At 60.9% G+C, this 17,234-nt stretch overlaps 1 protein-coding gene across 1 annotated transcript in view; it reads left to right on the forward strand.

Annotated features, from left to right (window-relative positions):
* The window catches only part of TSNARE1 (t-SNARE domain containing 1), a 161,381-nt gene that overhangs the window by 68,164 nt on the left and 75,983 nt on the right, over positions 1-17,234 (forward strand). Inside the window, exon 13 of the mRNA XM_011938228.1 lies at positions 14,599-14,671. Coding sequence (XP_011793618.1) covers positions 14,599-14,671 — 73 coding nt within the window. The remainder of the gene's footprint in view (positions 1-14,598; positions 14,672-17,234) is intronic.

A 17,234-nucleotide genomic window follows, 5' to 3' on the forward strand; every position in this document is an offset into this window, starting at 1 on the left:
TCCTTGAGACAGTTGCTAAAACAGAGTATCCCAAGAGGCACCTGAGTCTGGGCCTGCATGTGTGCACGTGTGTGTGCACGTGTGTTCGTGCATGTGTGTGCGTGAGTGCATGCATGTGTGTGATGCACGTGAGTGCATGTGTGTGTGCATGTGTGTGTGAATGTGCGTGCATGTATGAGTACATGCGTGAGTGTGTGTGTACATGTGTGTATTGTGCATGTGTGTGTATGCTTGTATGTGTGCGTGCATGCATGTGTGAATGCATGTGTGCACGCATGTATTGTGCATGCATGTGTGTGTGTGTGTGCATGCATGTGTGAGTGAGCCTCTTCTCCCTTGATGCCTGAGTGTACATAGAACACAGCAGTCAGGCAGCGTGGTGGGGACACGCTCTGTTGGCAGTGGGATCCGAGCCTCTGTGTGTGACCTTGAACATCCTTCCCTTCTTCTGGCCCCCTCATTTGCAGAGGTGCTAGGACCTGCCCACTCTGAAGCTCCCGGGGGCTGGGTTTCTGGAGCAAATGTCTGCCTAAGAGCTGACTCTTCTAGAAAAGTGGAGGCCTGGCAGTAAGTCAGCTAAGTCACTGGGTTAGGACCTGTGGCTAGTTCTGCTGTCTCAGGAAGCAGGCCATCCACTCTCAAGGGAAGGGAATACCCCACAGTGCTGGGGCTCAGTCCCCTTCTCCCTTGCCCCTTACTTCTGTGGCCCGCCACCTCCCTGCCTCTGCTGTGGCAACCCCCTACTTTGGTCTGGTGGAGGAGCACCCATTTCTCAAGACCTGTGTTTGGGGCCCCCGCCACCTCTGTGAGGTGTCCTCCCCTTTACCCTTTCCTGTCCTCGGGCTCCCCAGAGAGGAAGGCGCCAGCTCTAGGCCTGTGGCCCTGGCAGGAGGCTGCTTTGGGGGCTTCTCTCTGGGGCTGAACAAGCCCGTTGCTGCTGCTGAGATGCTCCAGAGAACTACCTGAAGCCCAGAGATGGTTTCCATCCCTCTCTGCTGGTGCAGCGAGGCCCACTGTTCCCAGGGAAGCAGAGAAAAGAGCGCTCAGGACCTCTTCCAGGAGCACTACCCCGAAGGCTTCACATCCAGAGAGGCAGATGGACCTGCTTCCCCTTTGCACTGGAATCAGATCCTCCTGGGAAGGTCCAGTCTCAGCCCTCCCTGTGGGGCATAGAGTGGCGTGAGGAGAGAGGAGGCGCTGCTTGTTGATTAAGTCCAGGGAGTGGAGGCCGCTCACAGAAGCTCATTCTGCCAGAGAGCCCAAACCCCCACGCAGGGCTGCGGGCTGAGGAGGCCGTTAGAGGGCAGCATCCCGAGAGAGGCGTGGTTCCTGCACAGCGGGACTGGCCCACCTCCAGCCTCCTGGAGCTCACTCCGCAGCATTCCCGTGTGGCGCCTTTACCCAAGGGGCTGGCTTCTCCCTGTCCTGGCCTGGGAGTCCTGCTCCCAGGGCCGGGTGAGGGCTCGTGCCGGTGCAGCCACCCCAGGATGGGGTTCAGAGGAGTGGGGGCTGGGGCTGGCTGCCCCTCCTGCGATCCTCTGTGTGAGGGCCTGTCCATCCAGCAGTCCTGGCCCCAGGTTCCCTCTGGCGCTCTGTGTGGTGAGTGTGGGCCAAGCAGCGGCCTTTCCTGGGGCAAGGGCGCCCCATGTGGAGGCCACTGCAGTCGTCCAGCGCAGAGATGGAGAGGCCTGGGTCAGGGCGGGAGAAAAGCTGGTGCTCTGGGCTAAACTGAATTCACTCAAGGGCCTGGGCTTGTGTCTAGACCAGAGGACCCAGGTGGCCCGGGCTTTGCCTGTGGCCCTCGGGGCCCCTCACAGCTCAGCACTGTGCGGAGGGCGGGTAGCAGGGGGGACTAGGAGTGGTGCGGAGTGGGAAGGCCCCATGGCCAGCCTGGCCCTCCCAGCCTCAGTTTTTTTGTCTGCAGCATGGGGGTGACACAGTGGATGTGGATCCTCATGCCAGCAAAGAGCAGGCTCAGGACAAAGGGTGACGGGGTGGGAGTCGTTCTTGGAAGGCATCGGCACATCTCACTGCATCACTCCCTCCCTTTGGTCTCTGAAAACGGGAAAAACAAAACGCAAATTGTCACTAGGCTTTAGGAAGCCCTCCCCTGGGTCTGCAGCAGGTCCCGGTGACAGGAGCTCCAGCGTGATGCGTGAGAGGCTGTGACGCAGCGGAGGTCCCACGTGCCAGGCCCTGCAGGCCCGATTGCTCTGGGGCCATCTTTGCAGCCTGCACAGGGCTCGGGAGGTGGGCGGCAGAGTTTTGTGGAACTGTGTTACGCACCTCGGCTCCTGCAGCCCTTTCCTGTGGAAGCTGGCACCCTCGTCCCCTCAACTCTCCTCCCACATTCACTGGGAGCTTGGGGATTTGCAAGATATTACAGGTTCAGAAGTCCCCTAGGGCAGACTTGGGGTCTGAGAGAGAGCCCCCTTCGTGGCCAGCCCTCAATGACTAGGTGGCTAGTGGGGTTGTGAACACGTGGGGCAGCTGAGGCCCAGGGAGGGGAAGCGGTGTCACAGCAGCGGGCCAGTGTTGCGCGGTTGCTGGTGCCCACCCTCTGCCTTACTCCTGGTTCCCTTGAGTGTCCGCGGCTCCTGTCAGGCAGGGTGCGGATCGGGGTTGTGTTGGGGGCTCCTGTCCACCGGGACAGATGGCCCCGCCCAGCGTCCGTTTCCTTTGTCCTCCTCCCAGCATCGTCCTTGGGACAAAACAAAGGGCCAGGCTGGGGACATGCTGTCCGGGCTTTAGGCCCATGTCCACTCACTGGCTGGGTGACCTTGAACTCCGATTGGCCTCGGTCGTTTCATCTGTGAAGTGGGCAGGTGGAAGGATGTTCTTGTCCTCAGGGACTTGCCAGCTGGGACGGCCCGTGTGGCCGCAGGCAGAGTGTGGGCAGCTGGGACGGCCCGTATGGCCGTAGGCAGAGTGTGGCCAGCTGGGACGGCCCGTGTGGCCGTAGGCAGAGTGTGGCCAGCTGGGACGGCATAGGCAGAGTGTGGCAGGCACTGTGGGATGTCCGCAGGCCCTGTAGAGGTGACAGCCCGTCAGAGGACCCACGGGGTGCCGTGTGGCTGGCTTGAGAGGCCCGGAAGTGACTGGGCAGGAGACAGTGGAGAGTGGGCCAGCCTCAGTTCTGGGCAGTGACCTTGGCACTGTGGCCCCCCCAGGCCTGGTGCCATCGGATTCTGAGTTAGGGTGTCCTGCCCCATCCTGGGGAGCCTGTCAGGACCGCCGAGACTCACCCTGAGGACCCCTGCTGGCTTCCATGTGCCCCTGAGCTCCCTGCCCCTTTCTGAGCATTGCCACTTCCATGGCGTGCCCTCCTCAGGGAGACCCTCCGCACTGCTCTCCACTGTCCTAGCTCCCTGTCCACCTCCCACGGGGAGTCTCTGGTTGGTCCCTGCCCCGACAGACGGTGAGCAGCCCTTGCCTGCCTGGGGTCAGCCCCATACCCAGAGCCTGGAGTAGTGCGCTCCACAGCAACTTGCCGGTACTTGTGGAACCAACGTGTCAAACTGGTCAGTGCCTGCAAAGACAGTGACTGCCCTTCCCCCACAGTGACCACCTCCCTCCCCCATGTCAGTGACCATCCCTCCCCCATGTCAGTGACCATCCCTCCCCCATGAGTCACCACCCCTCCCCCCACGACAGTGACCACCCCCATGACAGTGACCACCCCTCCTCCATGCGTCACCACTCCTCCCCCACGACAGTGACCACCCTCTCCAATGACCACCCCCCTCTCCCATGAGAGTCACCACCCTTCCCCCACAATGACCATCCCCCTACCCCATGACACTCACCACCCCACCATGACAGTCACCACCTCCTCCCCTATGACAGTCATCACCCCCTCCCCCACAGTGACCATCCCTCCCCCATGACAGTCACCACCTCTCTCCCATGAGTGACCTCCCCCCTCCCACGACAGTGGCTGGACCCTCCCTGCTGATAGCCTGCCAGCCCCCAGTGCTAGGCCTGTCCTGAGCCCTCACTGCTGGCCTCCAGGATGGACTCAGGTCCCACAGGTAGCATCTCAGCCCTGCACACAGGGTGTCCTGCAGAGCCATGCTGCAGGGCTGTGTGGTGAGTTCAGGGGGTTGGAGGTGCAGGGAGAGGCTAGGACAGCCCCAGAACATTCCCAGCCCGAGTCTGGGCGATGGATGGCCCAGCCAGAAGCACACCAGGCCACGTTTCTCTTTACTGGTTTATGTTGGGCATCTTCCTTTTTCTCTCTTGTGTAAGAATGGAGTTGATAAATATAGTAAAGTTCATCCAAGAGCAGAAGTGGAGCCACCCAGGGGTTGATGGAGGCTGAGGGCTGCCAGTGAGGGGGGCCTGTCCCCTATGTGTTCTGTGGCCTGTTCACTGGCTGCAGTGCAGCCGTCCTTGGCCTCCATGGGGCCCTGGCCCTCTCCATGGTGCCGGGAGTCTCCGCCAGATAGGCCCTGCTCCAGCTGCATACACAGGGGTGTTAGAGGGGCAGAGCGGCCACCCGAGAGTGAGCAGGACCTGGGGCCAGGTCAGTGCACAAGCTCCCTCCAGGGAGGACACCATGCCCACTTCGCAGTGGGGGAGGCCACTTGGCTGGAACCCAGGCAATCTGATTCTGACCCAAGTGCCATCTGTCTCTGGAGGGTGCAGGGCCTGGCAGCCCTGGCATTTGAACCTTTCACCTGGGGCTGCCAGCCATCTCCCAGCTGAGGGTCGTAGTGAGGAGGGGTCGTGCCAGTCACATGTGGGAGCTGAGTCTGCATATGGGTTGCTTGGATGGGAGAAGGCTCCAGGGGTCCCGGAGCATTGCCTGTCTCCACTGTGTACTCCTTTCCCTGGGTCTCCCCTCCCTGCCTGAGCTGAGGTCGCCTGGCTCTGGCCTTCCAGCCTTGGGTAGCCCTGGTGCTGGTCCCAGCCTGGAGCCCCAAAGCCTCCCAGGACTCCGGGTGTTGGGTATCCACATGCCGCGGAGGCGAGTGCTGGCGTTTGGCGGCCTCCTGGCCAGCAACCCTGTCTGGATAGGGGAGAAGATGGAGAGGCCATTCCCATCTCATCACCGGAAGTGTGAGCTTTAATTGTGTCTGAGCAGCAGTGCAAGCCCAGGCGTGGGCGAGGAGGTGTCTGAGCATCCAATTAGGTCGTGTCCAGGAGCCATTGCCTGTCCCCACAGCAGCAGCTCCTCCGTAAGGCTGTCTGCTGGCCCTCAGCTGTCTGCCTGTCCAGCCAGGCCCTCTGAGCGCCCGCAGCTGTGCCCGCCCTGTATGGACCCTGCTGACCGGCCCCACCTCGTCTTGGCCTTGGCCGGGAGAGAGCTGGCTTCCAAGACAGCTGCCTCCACCCTCTGCACTGAGCTGCGGGACTCCCAGAGGAGGCAGGGTGCCCATGGCCACACAGCAAGACTGCCAGCTGCCGCCAGGAGCCCAGGCCAGAACCATGCCCGGTGCCTCCCAGGTCACTCTCTGAGCCCTGGTCTCCGACTGCTGCCAGATGGTTGGGAATGAGAAGGCCCTTGCGGTAGGGGCTGCAAGGTGCTTTGCGAGCCAGGAGTCCGTGTGACCCTGTGGGTGAGGGCGTGAAGGACCAAGGGCAGCCCTCAGCGTGGTATTTGGGCCTTTGCTGTTGCCCCAGGTGTTAGCGAGGTGGTTGATTCTACCTTGTCCCTGCAAACTCGTGCCCTTTGATTCTCCCAGGGGCCCTGGGCACCCTGTTGGCCTTCGCCGTTTCTCACTTCCAATGCCCTTCCTCACACCGCCCTCCGTCTTCCCTCTGGCCACTCGGCATCCTCTGAGGTCCCCAGGGGGTCCTGGCCCTCTGCAGACCCTGAAACAGTTCGCTCTTTCCTCCTCACCCCGGCCTCCCTTACTCCCTCTCCTCATTGCCCCCTGGGTGGGCTGCTCCTGCCCCTACCCCTGTCCCTGCCCCTCCATCTGGGGCCTAGGCCTTTTTTATTTGGCTAAGATGGAGAATAGGGTGGCCACGGTGGCCAGTGGAAGCTTAGTGCTAAGGCTAATCCAGTGTGGTCCCTGCTCTCCTACCCCCACTGCAGCTTCACTTCCTGCTTGCTGCCCCTACTGCAGCCCCACTTCCTGCTTGCTGCCCCCACTGCAGCCCCACTTCCTGCTTGCTGCCCTCACTGCAGCCCTACTTCCTGCTTGCTGAGGACCCCGTGGGGCTGAAATGCATCCCTGCAGTGTGTGGGCAGATGCTCCAGGGCAGAGCCAACAGGTGGCGTCTGAACACCCATAGCACCCAGTTAGCAGGAGATGACCCTGGATCTGAGGTGGCCAGAGCTGTGTGACTGGCAGGCTGGTGGGAGGGATGACAGCCAGGTCTCCAGGAAGCTTCCTTGTCCCCTGGGGAGGGGAGCTGGCAGGCCTGAGGCGTCTTCTAGCCAAGGAGAAATAGAAGGTGGTCCAGGATCCCAGGCTCAGGCACAGCCATACCACTGGGCCATGTGACCCTGAGCGGGTCTCTCCTGGAGCCTCGGTTTACTTATCTGTAAAATGGACACAATGACACCAGCCTTTGCTGGCCTCAGGGTGAAAGTGCCACGGTGGAGTGTAACTGCCTGGTGAGAACTCAGGCCTGGGAAGAACCCAGGCCGGGAGGTATGGCCGTGGCCGTGCATGTGCCTCACACCCACCCTCCTGCCGTGCTGGGGATCTTCACCTGCCCCTCCCTCCTTCCAGCGTCCCAGCCCTCTCCGTCGGGAATGCAGCCGAGCTCTAGGGTGAGCAGGTGAACCCTGGGCTTGCTGTTGGCTCAGCAGCTCATTGTCCACTAAGGGGTTAGCCTCACACTGCTGCCAGCTGGGGTGTTGGTGCCGCTGAGAACAGCAGATGCTGCTGATGGCCTGCGGTGCGGCTGCTCGAGGGTGGGGTCTGCATTTTCTTGGGGACTTCTGAAGACGGAAAGCACTGAAGCCTAGGAAGTGCCGGAGTCCTGGGATTTCTTCATGTGGGGTCCTGGGGCTTTCTGGGGCAGGAAAGACGAGCCGTGGCCCCCCACATGCTGTGTGCTGAGCGTGGGGGAGGTGGAGCGTGCACCCCGTGAAGAGCCCGACTGACAGGGGTGTGTTTCTGCGGTGGTGTGGGGCTGTGGATCCACCCTGGCGGGGCACCTGGCGAAATGTGTTCTGCGTGCGTGGGTCTGGGGTAGGGCTGGGAACTGGCTTTTTGGGGGCTGTGAAGGGCCCTCGGTGGGTCTGGTGCAGCCAGGAGTAGCGCTCCGTGCTCAGCGTGCTTTGGGGCTTAGGTGGCTCCTGGGGGCCTGGAACAGTCTTCCCGTGGTTTGCTTCATGTCTGCTGTCTTTCCCTGTCCTCACCCCACCGATGACCTTGACCTTGCTTCTCATTCCACGGAGAAACAAGCCCTTAGAAGAGCACATTGGCAGCCTCCTGGGGCCCGGCCTGCCTCCTCTCCAGGGGCGGTGGGTGAGCTGCTTGCACCACAGCTAGCCTGTGGCTCCCGCCCTGGCTGTGCCCTCCCCCACCCCCTGCCGCCTCCACACGCCCATCTTGGGCCCCCACGTCTCCCTCTTCCAATTCTGGCCATCAGCAAGCACGTTGCAGTCATGCCCATCTTCAAAAGCTCCCATGACAAAGGGGGCCACAACTGCCTGCCCGCCACTGGTTCTCAGCACTCCTCCATTCCTCTCCGACCCTCGCGTCACTTCCGCGGGGGAAGCTGGGGGGTTCTGTGGGTCAGAACTTCCAGCGGGGCAAAGCTGAGACTGCTTTCCCTGTCCACTAGCCTGGAGAGCTGAGGGTGGAGTCTCTCGGGAAGGCTCACCTGCCCCTGTCTCGTATTGGTGTTCTGGCTATTGGCTGAGACGTGGGCTGGGCTCTGGGCTGGAGCTCCACGCTTGGCCTTTTCCATGGCCTGGTTTCCTCCCGGCGTGGAGGCTGGGCCCTGGAGGATGCTGCCAGGACCCCGGCAGAGCCAGAAGGAAGCCGAGCCTCAGAAACCCTCTAGTGTCCCTTCTATCACATTCTGCTTGAAGGGGATGAGGGGGGTGGGAGGGGGGGATGTGCCTTGCTGTGACCATCCGCAGGAGAGGCAGCTGACCCTGTACTCCCAATGGACTGTCCTTTCCCTCTCTCCTCACCCCACGTCTCACGGTTCCCTGGGCAGGCCCAGCCACCCCAGCTCCTAGGTTCCTGTTGCCCAAGGCCCAGAGAAGCCGACGCCCAACGCCTGAGCCGCTGGCTCCCTTTTGCTTGCAGGCCCTGACTCCAGGGGCGCCCTCTAACCTCCGCTGCTCCTGTGCTCGCCCCACATACTGTGGGGTTCTCTTGTTAGGATTCATCTCTCGCCACTTGAACGTAAGCCCGTGGAGGCAGCGGCGTTCCTGTTCTGGTCACGCCTGTGTTTGCAGCAGCTCACCGGCCCGACGCTGCCTGGCACCCAGTGGCTGCTGAATGAACAAATGGGTGGGTGGCGGTGCTGGGTGGGGTGGGTGGAGGAGGGCTGGGTCGGGGGCTGGGTGAGTGTGTTTCTTTCCTGGGACTCCATGGAGGCTCTGTGTTTAACGACAGGGTCCTGCTGCCATTATTTATATACGTCTCAGCCCACACCAGAGCTCTGTGAGAGTGAACACTCCTACGTTCTGATTCTGTCAGAGATGACGGTGGCTTGGAGCAGGCCCATCGCTTGCCCAGGGTCACGCAGCTCACACGCCACGGAGCTGGGATTCGAGCGCAGGTGCCCAACTCCAGCACAAGGCTGTCCTCACCGCGATGCTCGAGAGCTGACTCTTGCTTGGCTTTCTGAGATGAGGGTGGTGGGATTTGTCTCCAAAGCCACCCGCAGGTCCAGAGCCAGGCGTGGAAAGAGCCAGTGCCCCAGGAGCCAGTGACTTAATCCCCACTTGAGGACACCAGTCCTGAGCAGTGGGCGGCGGGCAGTGATTTGTCTCCCTGGACTGGAGAGGTTGGAGGGAACAGGCACGTGCCCTTCAGTCCACTGCCAGCGTACAGCAGGCTCACCGGGGCACTGGTCCAGAGCTGGCATCTGCTTCCCGCCAGCTCTGCCTACCTGCCCCTCCGTGTCTGCACTGGGCTCCCCTTGCCAAGCCCATCTCACCTGCTGGAGCTCCTGAGTGGGCATCACCTGACCCAGGTACAGAGCTCAGAATATGCCAGCTGCTCTGTTGCCATGGCTACCTGACAGGCCTGGGAGGGCGGAGGATGGGATGCGGAGATGGCCCAGGCAGGGCTCCAAGGCCCCAGGCAGAGCCCAGCAGACCTGCCTTGTGGTTGGCATTGCACAGCCTGAAGGTGACTGACCTAGCTGATCTCTAGCTGTAAATGAGAGAGTGGACAAATAGATGCATACGGTTTGGTGACTCCATTAACTGGAATAGTCGTCTTTGTAGGTGGATGGTTGCCAAGATCCTGATTATAAGAAGAGATGGTGTGAGAGAGAAAAATGCAGTGATGTTTTGACTTCTCGTCCTGGAAAGTGAAGGGAACACACAGGCATACACACACCAAGGTTTTATTATGTCTCGTGCAAGGGACTTTTTCCACTGTGCCAGTGAAAGAAGAGAAAGAAAATTCCGTGAGAGCTTTTAATGAGTTCTAGTTTTAGAAGCAGTCTGAAAAATAATTGCATGATTTAACCATCTACTAAGTTCTGGGTCTCTCCCCCGCTCTCCCGCTCTCTGGCTGCCGTGCCAGGGCATAGCTTGCCTGTCCCCAGAGAACAGCACCAGGACTGCCACTGCCCTGGAGGGCTGCATCCTGGGCAGCCCCAGCCCCTCGTGCCGGTCCCACCCTCCTCAGGCCTGGCCTTGGCCTCTCTGTCACCCCAGGACTGAGGACTGGGCTTCTGCCTGGAACTTGACTCCCACCTAGGCCCATGGGGGAGCCCAGATCTCTGGCAAGTCCCCCAGGTGTGCCTGGGAGTGGAGCCGTGCCTGCCCCGAGCTTCCTTCTCAGCAGCTAAGGCCTGCCCAGGCGCACAGGGACCAGGGCCCACAGTGCCTGGGGGGTCCCACCCATGCTAGCTGCCTGCCTGAGAGGCCCTCCTCTGGCTCTTATGGTGGGCCCTCTCTGGGCCTATCCTTGGGATCTGCCTGTACCGTCAGTGACAGGCCCAGCTGCAGGTCCCAGCCCCACAGTGCCTGCCTGGCTGTCTCACAGCCACGGGGTGTGTTCAGCTCTTTATTCCTCTGTTCGTTCTGAGACCAGCACTGGGCCAGGACGAAGGAGAATCCCCAGTAAGTCCCGGCTGCTCCGGTAATGGTGACGGAGGAAGAGACACAAAGGCAGGCAGTGCCTCAGGCTCCCTGCTCCCTTCAGGAAGCTCCTATGCAGAGGGCTTGGGGCTGCCTGGTGGAAGTGCTGGAAGTGGCCCATCCCTTCACATCCGGGGCCTCTAGGGCAGGCCTCAGGGCCAGAATGCACCCCGCCCCGTCCTGAGACAGCACAGTGGTGTGTGTACGTATCCTGCAGCCCGTGTGGCTGATGTGGCAGGACCTGGGTTTCAGGGGCTGCCTGCGCCCTGAGCAGCTCTCAGGTTCCGAGAGGTCCCCGGTCTGGTCGCCAGGAGGGATAGCGAGGCCGTGGTCTCCAGCCTCAGGCTGGGGAGCAGGGAGGGGCCCCAGGCTCGCTGCCTGACTTCAGCGTCCTTTCCCCTCTATACAGAGAAGGACTGGGTCCGGCTGGCCCTTCCCAGGGCCTGTGGGAAGTGGTTCTCCGTGGTGAGCCATTTTCCAGAAAACAAGGGTCAGGGGTTTCTTAACTGTGGCTGCGTGCCTGGAGCCCGAGCTTATGTTCAGGCTTTGCTTCGCGCTTTGTTCGAGGTGAACAGCATTCACTCATCATTGAGCGCCTCGGCACGGGGTGCCTCCGAGTGGGCTGGGCCGGCTGGCAGCTCACCCGTCTGCTGGGAAGTGGGACCAGGTCGATGTTTGAGTGCCAGGCATCTTAAAGAGAGGGGCGCCTAAAATGAGAAAGAGCAGACTTCACACAAATGCTGCATTTGCTCCTAAGAGGTCAGGGAGTGGGAACCTTTCTGCATGCGGCCCTGAGGCCTTGCCAGCCCTGCCGGCCGAGCCTCTTAAAGCTGGGGTGCATGAGCCCGTGGTGCCAGGAGCCATGGTCCCCTCTCACAGGAGGCACAGCCACTGCACTGAAGGCTTGGAGTCTGTGTGTCCCCCGAGCTGGCTGTGGTGCAAATTAACATTCTATGTCTTAGCTCATCCCAATGGACAGTTATCACTGTTCCTGCTGCTTCTCTTCTGAGTCCAGCAACGAGTGGGCGGGAGCCCCGGCAGCAGCCCCAGCCCAGAGAACACGCCCCCCACCGTCTCCTCTGTCTGTGCGCCTGACATGTTTCTGGTAAGGTTGGTGGGGACAGCAGGTGGCCCTGCCAGTGCTGGCTCCTGTCAGCCATCCTCAGCACCAGCACTGACTACAAAGCACTTCTGCCCAGGAGGACCTGGGGCCCTGGAGGAGCAAAAGCCCTCTGTGAAGCCAGGCAGCGGCAGTGAGTGTCGGCAACGAGACAGAAAATCACTTCGGCCACTGCGTCTCTGGGTGCCTCCCCCAAAATCTAGAACGCAGGCCACCTGTGCCCTGTGGGTGCCACAGGGTCTCTGCCTATCTTGGGAACACCATGTCCCAGCCCGTGCTTTCGGGGTTGTGGAAATTGACTCTGATGTCATCAGGGAATGCCCAGTGCAGTGGCCATGTACGCACAGAGGTGTGCCTGGAACGCTGAGGCGGAGCCTCAGGGACTCACAGCTGCCTGACTTCCACCCTGCCCCAGCAGCTGGGTGTCCCAGGCCCCTGAAAGGCACTGGACTTGGCCTTGCTCAGCCACACCCCTGCCTGGCATCTCTTACCAAAGCTGCATCCCCACAGGCCGGGCAGGGGCTTGGAGCCCTGCTTCCCCTCAGGGACACAGCATCGTGCCAGTGCGGCCCTTCTCTGCTCCTGCTCATGGGAAGCTGATTCATTGGTGCACACATAGGAGGCCCATCCCATGCTGGTGGCTGCAGCATGGGACGTCCTCAAGGGAGGCCCACCGCCCCTGAGATCTGGCCAGGGTCCTGGGTTCCACGTCCTGGAGGGCGGCCTTGGTTGCTGCCCCGTGTTGGTGGTGGTAGTAACCTGGGTTGGACGCTGTCTCAATGTGGGTTGGATGCGGATTCCAGCATTTTCCAGCTGCATGTCATTGGGCAGTCACTAACCCTCTCAGTGACTCAGTTTCCGTCTTCCCTGTCAAATGGGGCAATAACAGGTGAGTCACACGCCTGTGGGGAGATGCTTCTGCCTGTGAAGCCCTTGGGAAGACGCCTGCAAGTCCTTAAGGCCATGAGCCACCAAGACCAGACTCAGGGTGCACCAGGCCTGGGTATGCTCAGTGGCCAGGGTCGAAGTTGGTGGTGGTGGGGTCATGCCTGGCGTCTGACGGGGTCAGGTCTATAACTGGGAAGCCTGTGGAGATGGGGACCCGCCTGGCTGAGCCATGCTTCATGACCTTGCCGTCCCCGTCGTCGGACGGAGCCTAGGCTTGGTCTCCAGAGCTGGTGGCCTCACTGTGGCAGAAGGTGGTGGTGATGAGAGCAGAAACCGGCTCGGGCCAACCCACGCCCATCCTTTCATTTGCTGTTGCCCCCATTGCTGCTGCAGATGCACACCGAAGCCATGACCCCTGGGCCCACCTTCTCGCTGCCTTCCCAGCCACTGCCCAGTCCCTGCAGAGTGACCACCTGCCTTCCCAGCCACTGCCCAGTCCCTGCAGAGTGACCGCTACCTTCCCAGCCACTGCCCAGTCCCTGCAGAGTGACCGCTGCCTTCCCAGCCACTGCCCAGTCCCTGCAGAGTGACCGCTACCTTCCCAGCCACTGCCCAGTCCCTGCAGAGTGACCGCCTGCCTCTATAGCACGTTGAAGCCCCATAACTGAATTGCAGTTGATACCATGTGTCAGTTTAAGATCATGCTAATGGTTTCATTTCCCAGAATACTCCTGAAGAGAAAATGAATGCCCTTGTATCATTTTAAAGTGGGGTGAAATGACCCTCATGGAAATCAATCCCAGCTCTGGAATGAGCTGCTGACTGGATGGGTGTGCCAGGGCGGGGGTCACGGCAGGCCTGAAGGAGCTTCCCCGGGACTTGGCTGGAATCCAGCTATGTGCCAGGCACTGTGTGAGGAGGGTTGGTTTTGTTCAGGTGTTAAGTGAGCAAACCTGGCTTGAGGTGACCAGGTTTGCCCAGGGCCATGCATTGGGCCAACTGAGGAGCCATCCTAGGTGCAGCGTGGCAGTCAGGGAAGGAGTGGGCATCTGGTCAGTGAGCAGGGTCTGAGTCCCAACTCTTCCCCTTTCTGAGAGGCCCTGGAGGCCATGGGACCACTTGAGCCCCCACTCCCTGCTCTGTTAGATGGATGCTAGGATGCTCCTGGGTAGGTGCCAGGTGTGAAGGGATGGTATGTGCCCTGCCTGAAGCACAGCCCAGGTGTGTGCTCTGAGAGTGGCGTGACCACATCCCTTAGGATCATCAGGGCCACTTTACTGGGCAAAAGGAGTTAGGGTGAAGGTAGACAGTATGGAAGAGGCCAGCACAGTATACCGGAATAGAGGGATACCCCAGAGTCCTCCTGGCCCATGTTTCTGTTCCTTACTCTGTTCACTAGTTTCGTGGAGCCACTCAGTCCTTGGATAGCAGTGGAGCAACCATCCACCTAGCCGCTCATTGACCTACCCACCCGCCTACCTGTCCATCGTCTGTCCACATATCGTGCATTCACTCTTCCATCCATTCGACCACTCATCTATCCACCCATCATCCATCTATCCCTCATCCATCATCTACCCACCCTCCCGCCTGTCCACCCATCCACCCACCCATGCACCCATCCATCCACTCACCCACCCACCCACCCATCTGTCCAACCACCTATCCACCTACCTACCCATCCATCCATCCATCCATCCATCCATCCATCCATCCATCCACCCATCCATCTACCCACCCGTCTATTCATCCACCCACCCATCCACCATTCCATTTGTCCACCCTCCTATTCACCCATCTGTCCGTCATCCTTCCATCTACCCATCCACCCTTTTGTCCACTCCTCTGAACCTGTTCGTCCATCTGTCCCACTTCTTTACGATTTACTGAGCAGTGCCTGTGTGCTGGCCCACGCTCAGTGCTGCTACACAGAGAGGGAAAGGTAGACCTTCTGTCCAGGAGCCCCCAGGCAAGTGGGGATGGCGTATCTACCCTAGACATTCTCTGCTCTCCTGTGGTCAGGCCTTTACAGTGCTGGGATGCCATCCTTCGCTAGACTGCAAATCCTGGAGACAGCCCCTGGGACACCTGGAGAGCTTGGGGTTTGGCCTCGAGAGTCAGGAGATGGAGCACTCAGATCCCTGCCCTGTCTCTGACTTTTGGGGTGACCCTGGGCTCGCCCCTGCCCTTTCTGGGCCCAGTCATGCCTTCTCTCACAGGAAGTGGACCGACCAGCTGGTTCCCAGTTCTGCAGGTGCCGCCCAGGTCCGCCCCAGGCTCCATGGGAACTTTCAGGTGCCCTTGGTGTCTGCCCCACAGCCCTGCTCCTGACGTGGCTGTCTTGTTTCCACAGAGCAACTTGCTGGATGTGAATCAGATCATCAAGGACTTGGCCTCCGTGGTGTCAGAGCAAGGAGAAGCTGTCGGTGGGTACCCGCCCCAGCCTCGGGCCACCTGCTGCCCTGAGGGCCTGCCTGCCAGCCCCCAGTCCTCACCCCTTCACCTAAGGGTGGGTAGTGCGGCCTCTAAGAGGAGCCAGGCCCAGGTTGGAGTCCAGGTCTGAGCTTCTGTTCCCTCCCCACCCGCCCTGTCTCCTCCAGCCCCTCAGGAAGGCTAAGGGCAGGGGGAGGCCCACACAGGGTGGCCCACCCACTCTGCTCATTGACAGACACTGGCCCCTACTCCGCTGATTGACAGACACTGGCCCTGCTCTGCTCATTGACAGACATTGGCCTCGCCTCTGCTGATTGACAGACACTGGCCCTGCTCTGCTCATTGACAGACACTGACCCTGCCTCTGCTCATTGGCAGACACTGGTCTCCACTCATTGATAGACACTAGCCTTCACCCTGCTCATCGACAGATACTGGCTCCATACTCTGCTTATTGACAGACGCTGCACCCCCACCGCCTGGCTCAGTGACAGACACTGGTCCCTGCTCCCCTCATTGACAGACACTGGCCCCACCTCTGCTCATTGACACTGTCCCCGCCTCTGCTTATTGACAGACACTAGCCCTGGCTCTGCTCATTGACAGACGCTAGTTCCACCTTTGCTTGTTAACAGACACTGGCCCTGCCTCTGCTCGCTGACAGACACTGGTCCCGCCTCTGCTCGTTGACAGACACTGGTCCCGCCTCTGCTGGTTGACAGACAGTGGCCTCCCCTCTTCTCATTGACAGACACTGGCCAATCTCTGCTCATTGGCAGACACTGGCCCCTGCTCCTCTCATTGACAGACACTGGCCCCATCTCTGCTCATTGACAGACACTGGCCCCCGCTTTGCTTATTGACAGACACTGGCCCCACTTCTTCTCATTGACAGACACTGGCCCCACCTCTTCTCATTGACAGACACTAGCTCTCACCTTGCTCACTGACAGACACTGGCCCCACCGTGACCATTGACAGACACTGGCCGCTGCTCCGCTCATTGACAGATACTGGCCTCCACGCCTGTCCTGGGCCTCTGCCCAGAGACTCCCCGCAGTGAGGCTGTTCTGGGGTGGGTAGGGTTGTGAGATTGCAGAGATGTGGAGGCCAGAGCTCTGGTTCTGTTGTGGATGTGCCCGTGTTGGGAGGGGTGTGGGGAGAGCAGCGTGGGAACGTGCAGGCCCGGCCAGGGCACAGTGTCCTGAACTCCCTGCATCTACAAGAAGATGGGCTGCACCACAAGCCAGGACACCTGCCAGCCAGAACCGTGGGCCCTCAGCCCTGCGTTCCTCTGGAAAAGGAAGTGCAGCAGCAGGGCCTCCCGGGTGCCCAGGGTCAGGCCCTACCTTAGTGCTGGGCTCTATGTGGGGCATGAAGTGGGAGGCCCACAGCCTTGTCCCTTGCCTCTGAGTGTCCGGAGAAGCCCCACCCTTTTGCCGCTGGAGGCCGCCAGCCGAGGACCTGACAGGCGAGAGGTCGGGATGAAGGGGCTGAGCATGGAGCCAGGGAGGCTGAAGGCTCCATTCAGGAACCCTCTCCCAGGGCGAGGGAAAGGCTTTCCCAGACAGAAGGGATGGAGGTCACAGTGCGCAGTGACCCCGCCCAGGCCGCCAACTCCCCAGCGCCCCCACCTGCCTTGGTTGCCCACCCACCCTGGGCCTCAGCCCTTCCTCTGTCTCCATGGGGTTGCCCATGGACCTCCCTAGAGAGATCCTCACCATGAGGTCTAAAAGCTCTGGGTCCCCCTAACCCCAGGATGGCCGCGTCCGGTTCTGACTCCGTGTGCTCTAGCCTCCTCTGCTTGTGGAGAGCCAGGGTCCCTCATGTCCTCTTCCTGCTGTAGTCACACAGTGGCCCTGGCCTGCCTGTGCGGCCCCCAACCGTGGCGGGGCTCGAGGTTTGCAGGGGCCTTTGAGGGGATGCTGACCTTGCCCCTCCCATAGGGGCCGCACCCCTGCTGTGTTTTCGTGTCTTCCCCGCTCCCACTCGAGGGCTCTGACTGGTTGATCCCGCCCTGTCCATACCTGCTGCTGCCAGGAGCCCTGGCGCCCAGGCTGGCGGGGTGTCTCTTTTCCTCAGTTGAGGAAGAGCCAGGCTACCCCTGGTGCCCACAGGCCTTTGGTTAAAGCATTTGGCTGCCCACCAGGACTCTCGGGCTCCGCCTCACCCACCTACTCTCCGTCTGTGCCCTGGCCAAGCTGTGGCCTCACCTTGGGGCCTGTGCCGAGAGCAGCCTCCCGCTCTCTCCTGCTCTGACAACTGGCACTGTGTCCAGAGACCCTCAGGCAGCTGGCGTCCTCTTCCCAGGTGCTGTGCTGTGTCCCCAGGAGAAGAGGGACTGAGGCTCAAGCACCCTGCTGCTCCCGGGGCGGGGCTGGGCCAGGCTCGCCCCTGCATCCCCTCAGAGCCTGGGCTTCCAGCTGCTCCGTGGCCCCATATGGCGCCTGCTGGGCTGCCCTATCAGTGCCTTACAGCCCTCTCTCCCCAGGATCCTCCTGTCTCCCTGTCCTCCTGCCTTCTCCCCACTGTCAGCTTCCCGAGGTGGCTGTAGCC

Source organism: Colobus angolensis, unplaced genomic scaffold, assembly GCF_000951035.1.
Source record: "Colobus angolensis palliatus isolate OR3802 unplaced genomic scaffold, Cang.pa_1.0 Scaffold17, whole genome shotgun sequence".
NCBI lineage: Eukaryota > Metazoa > Chordata > Mammalia > Primates > Cercopithecidae > Colobus > Colobus angolensis.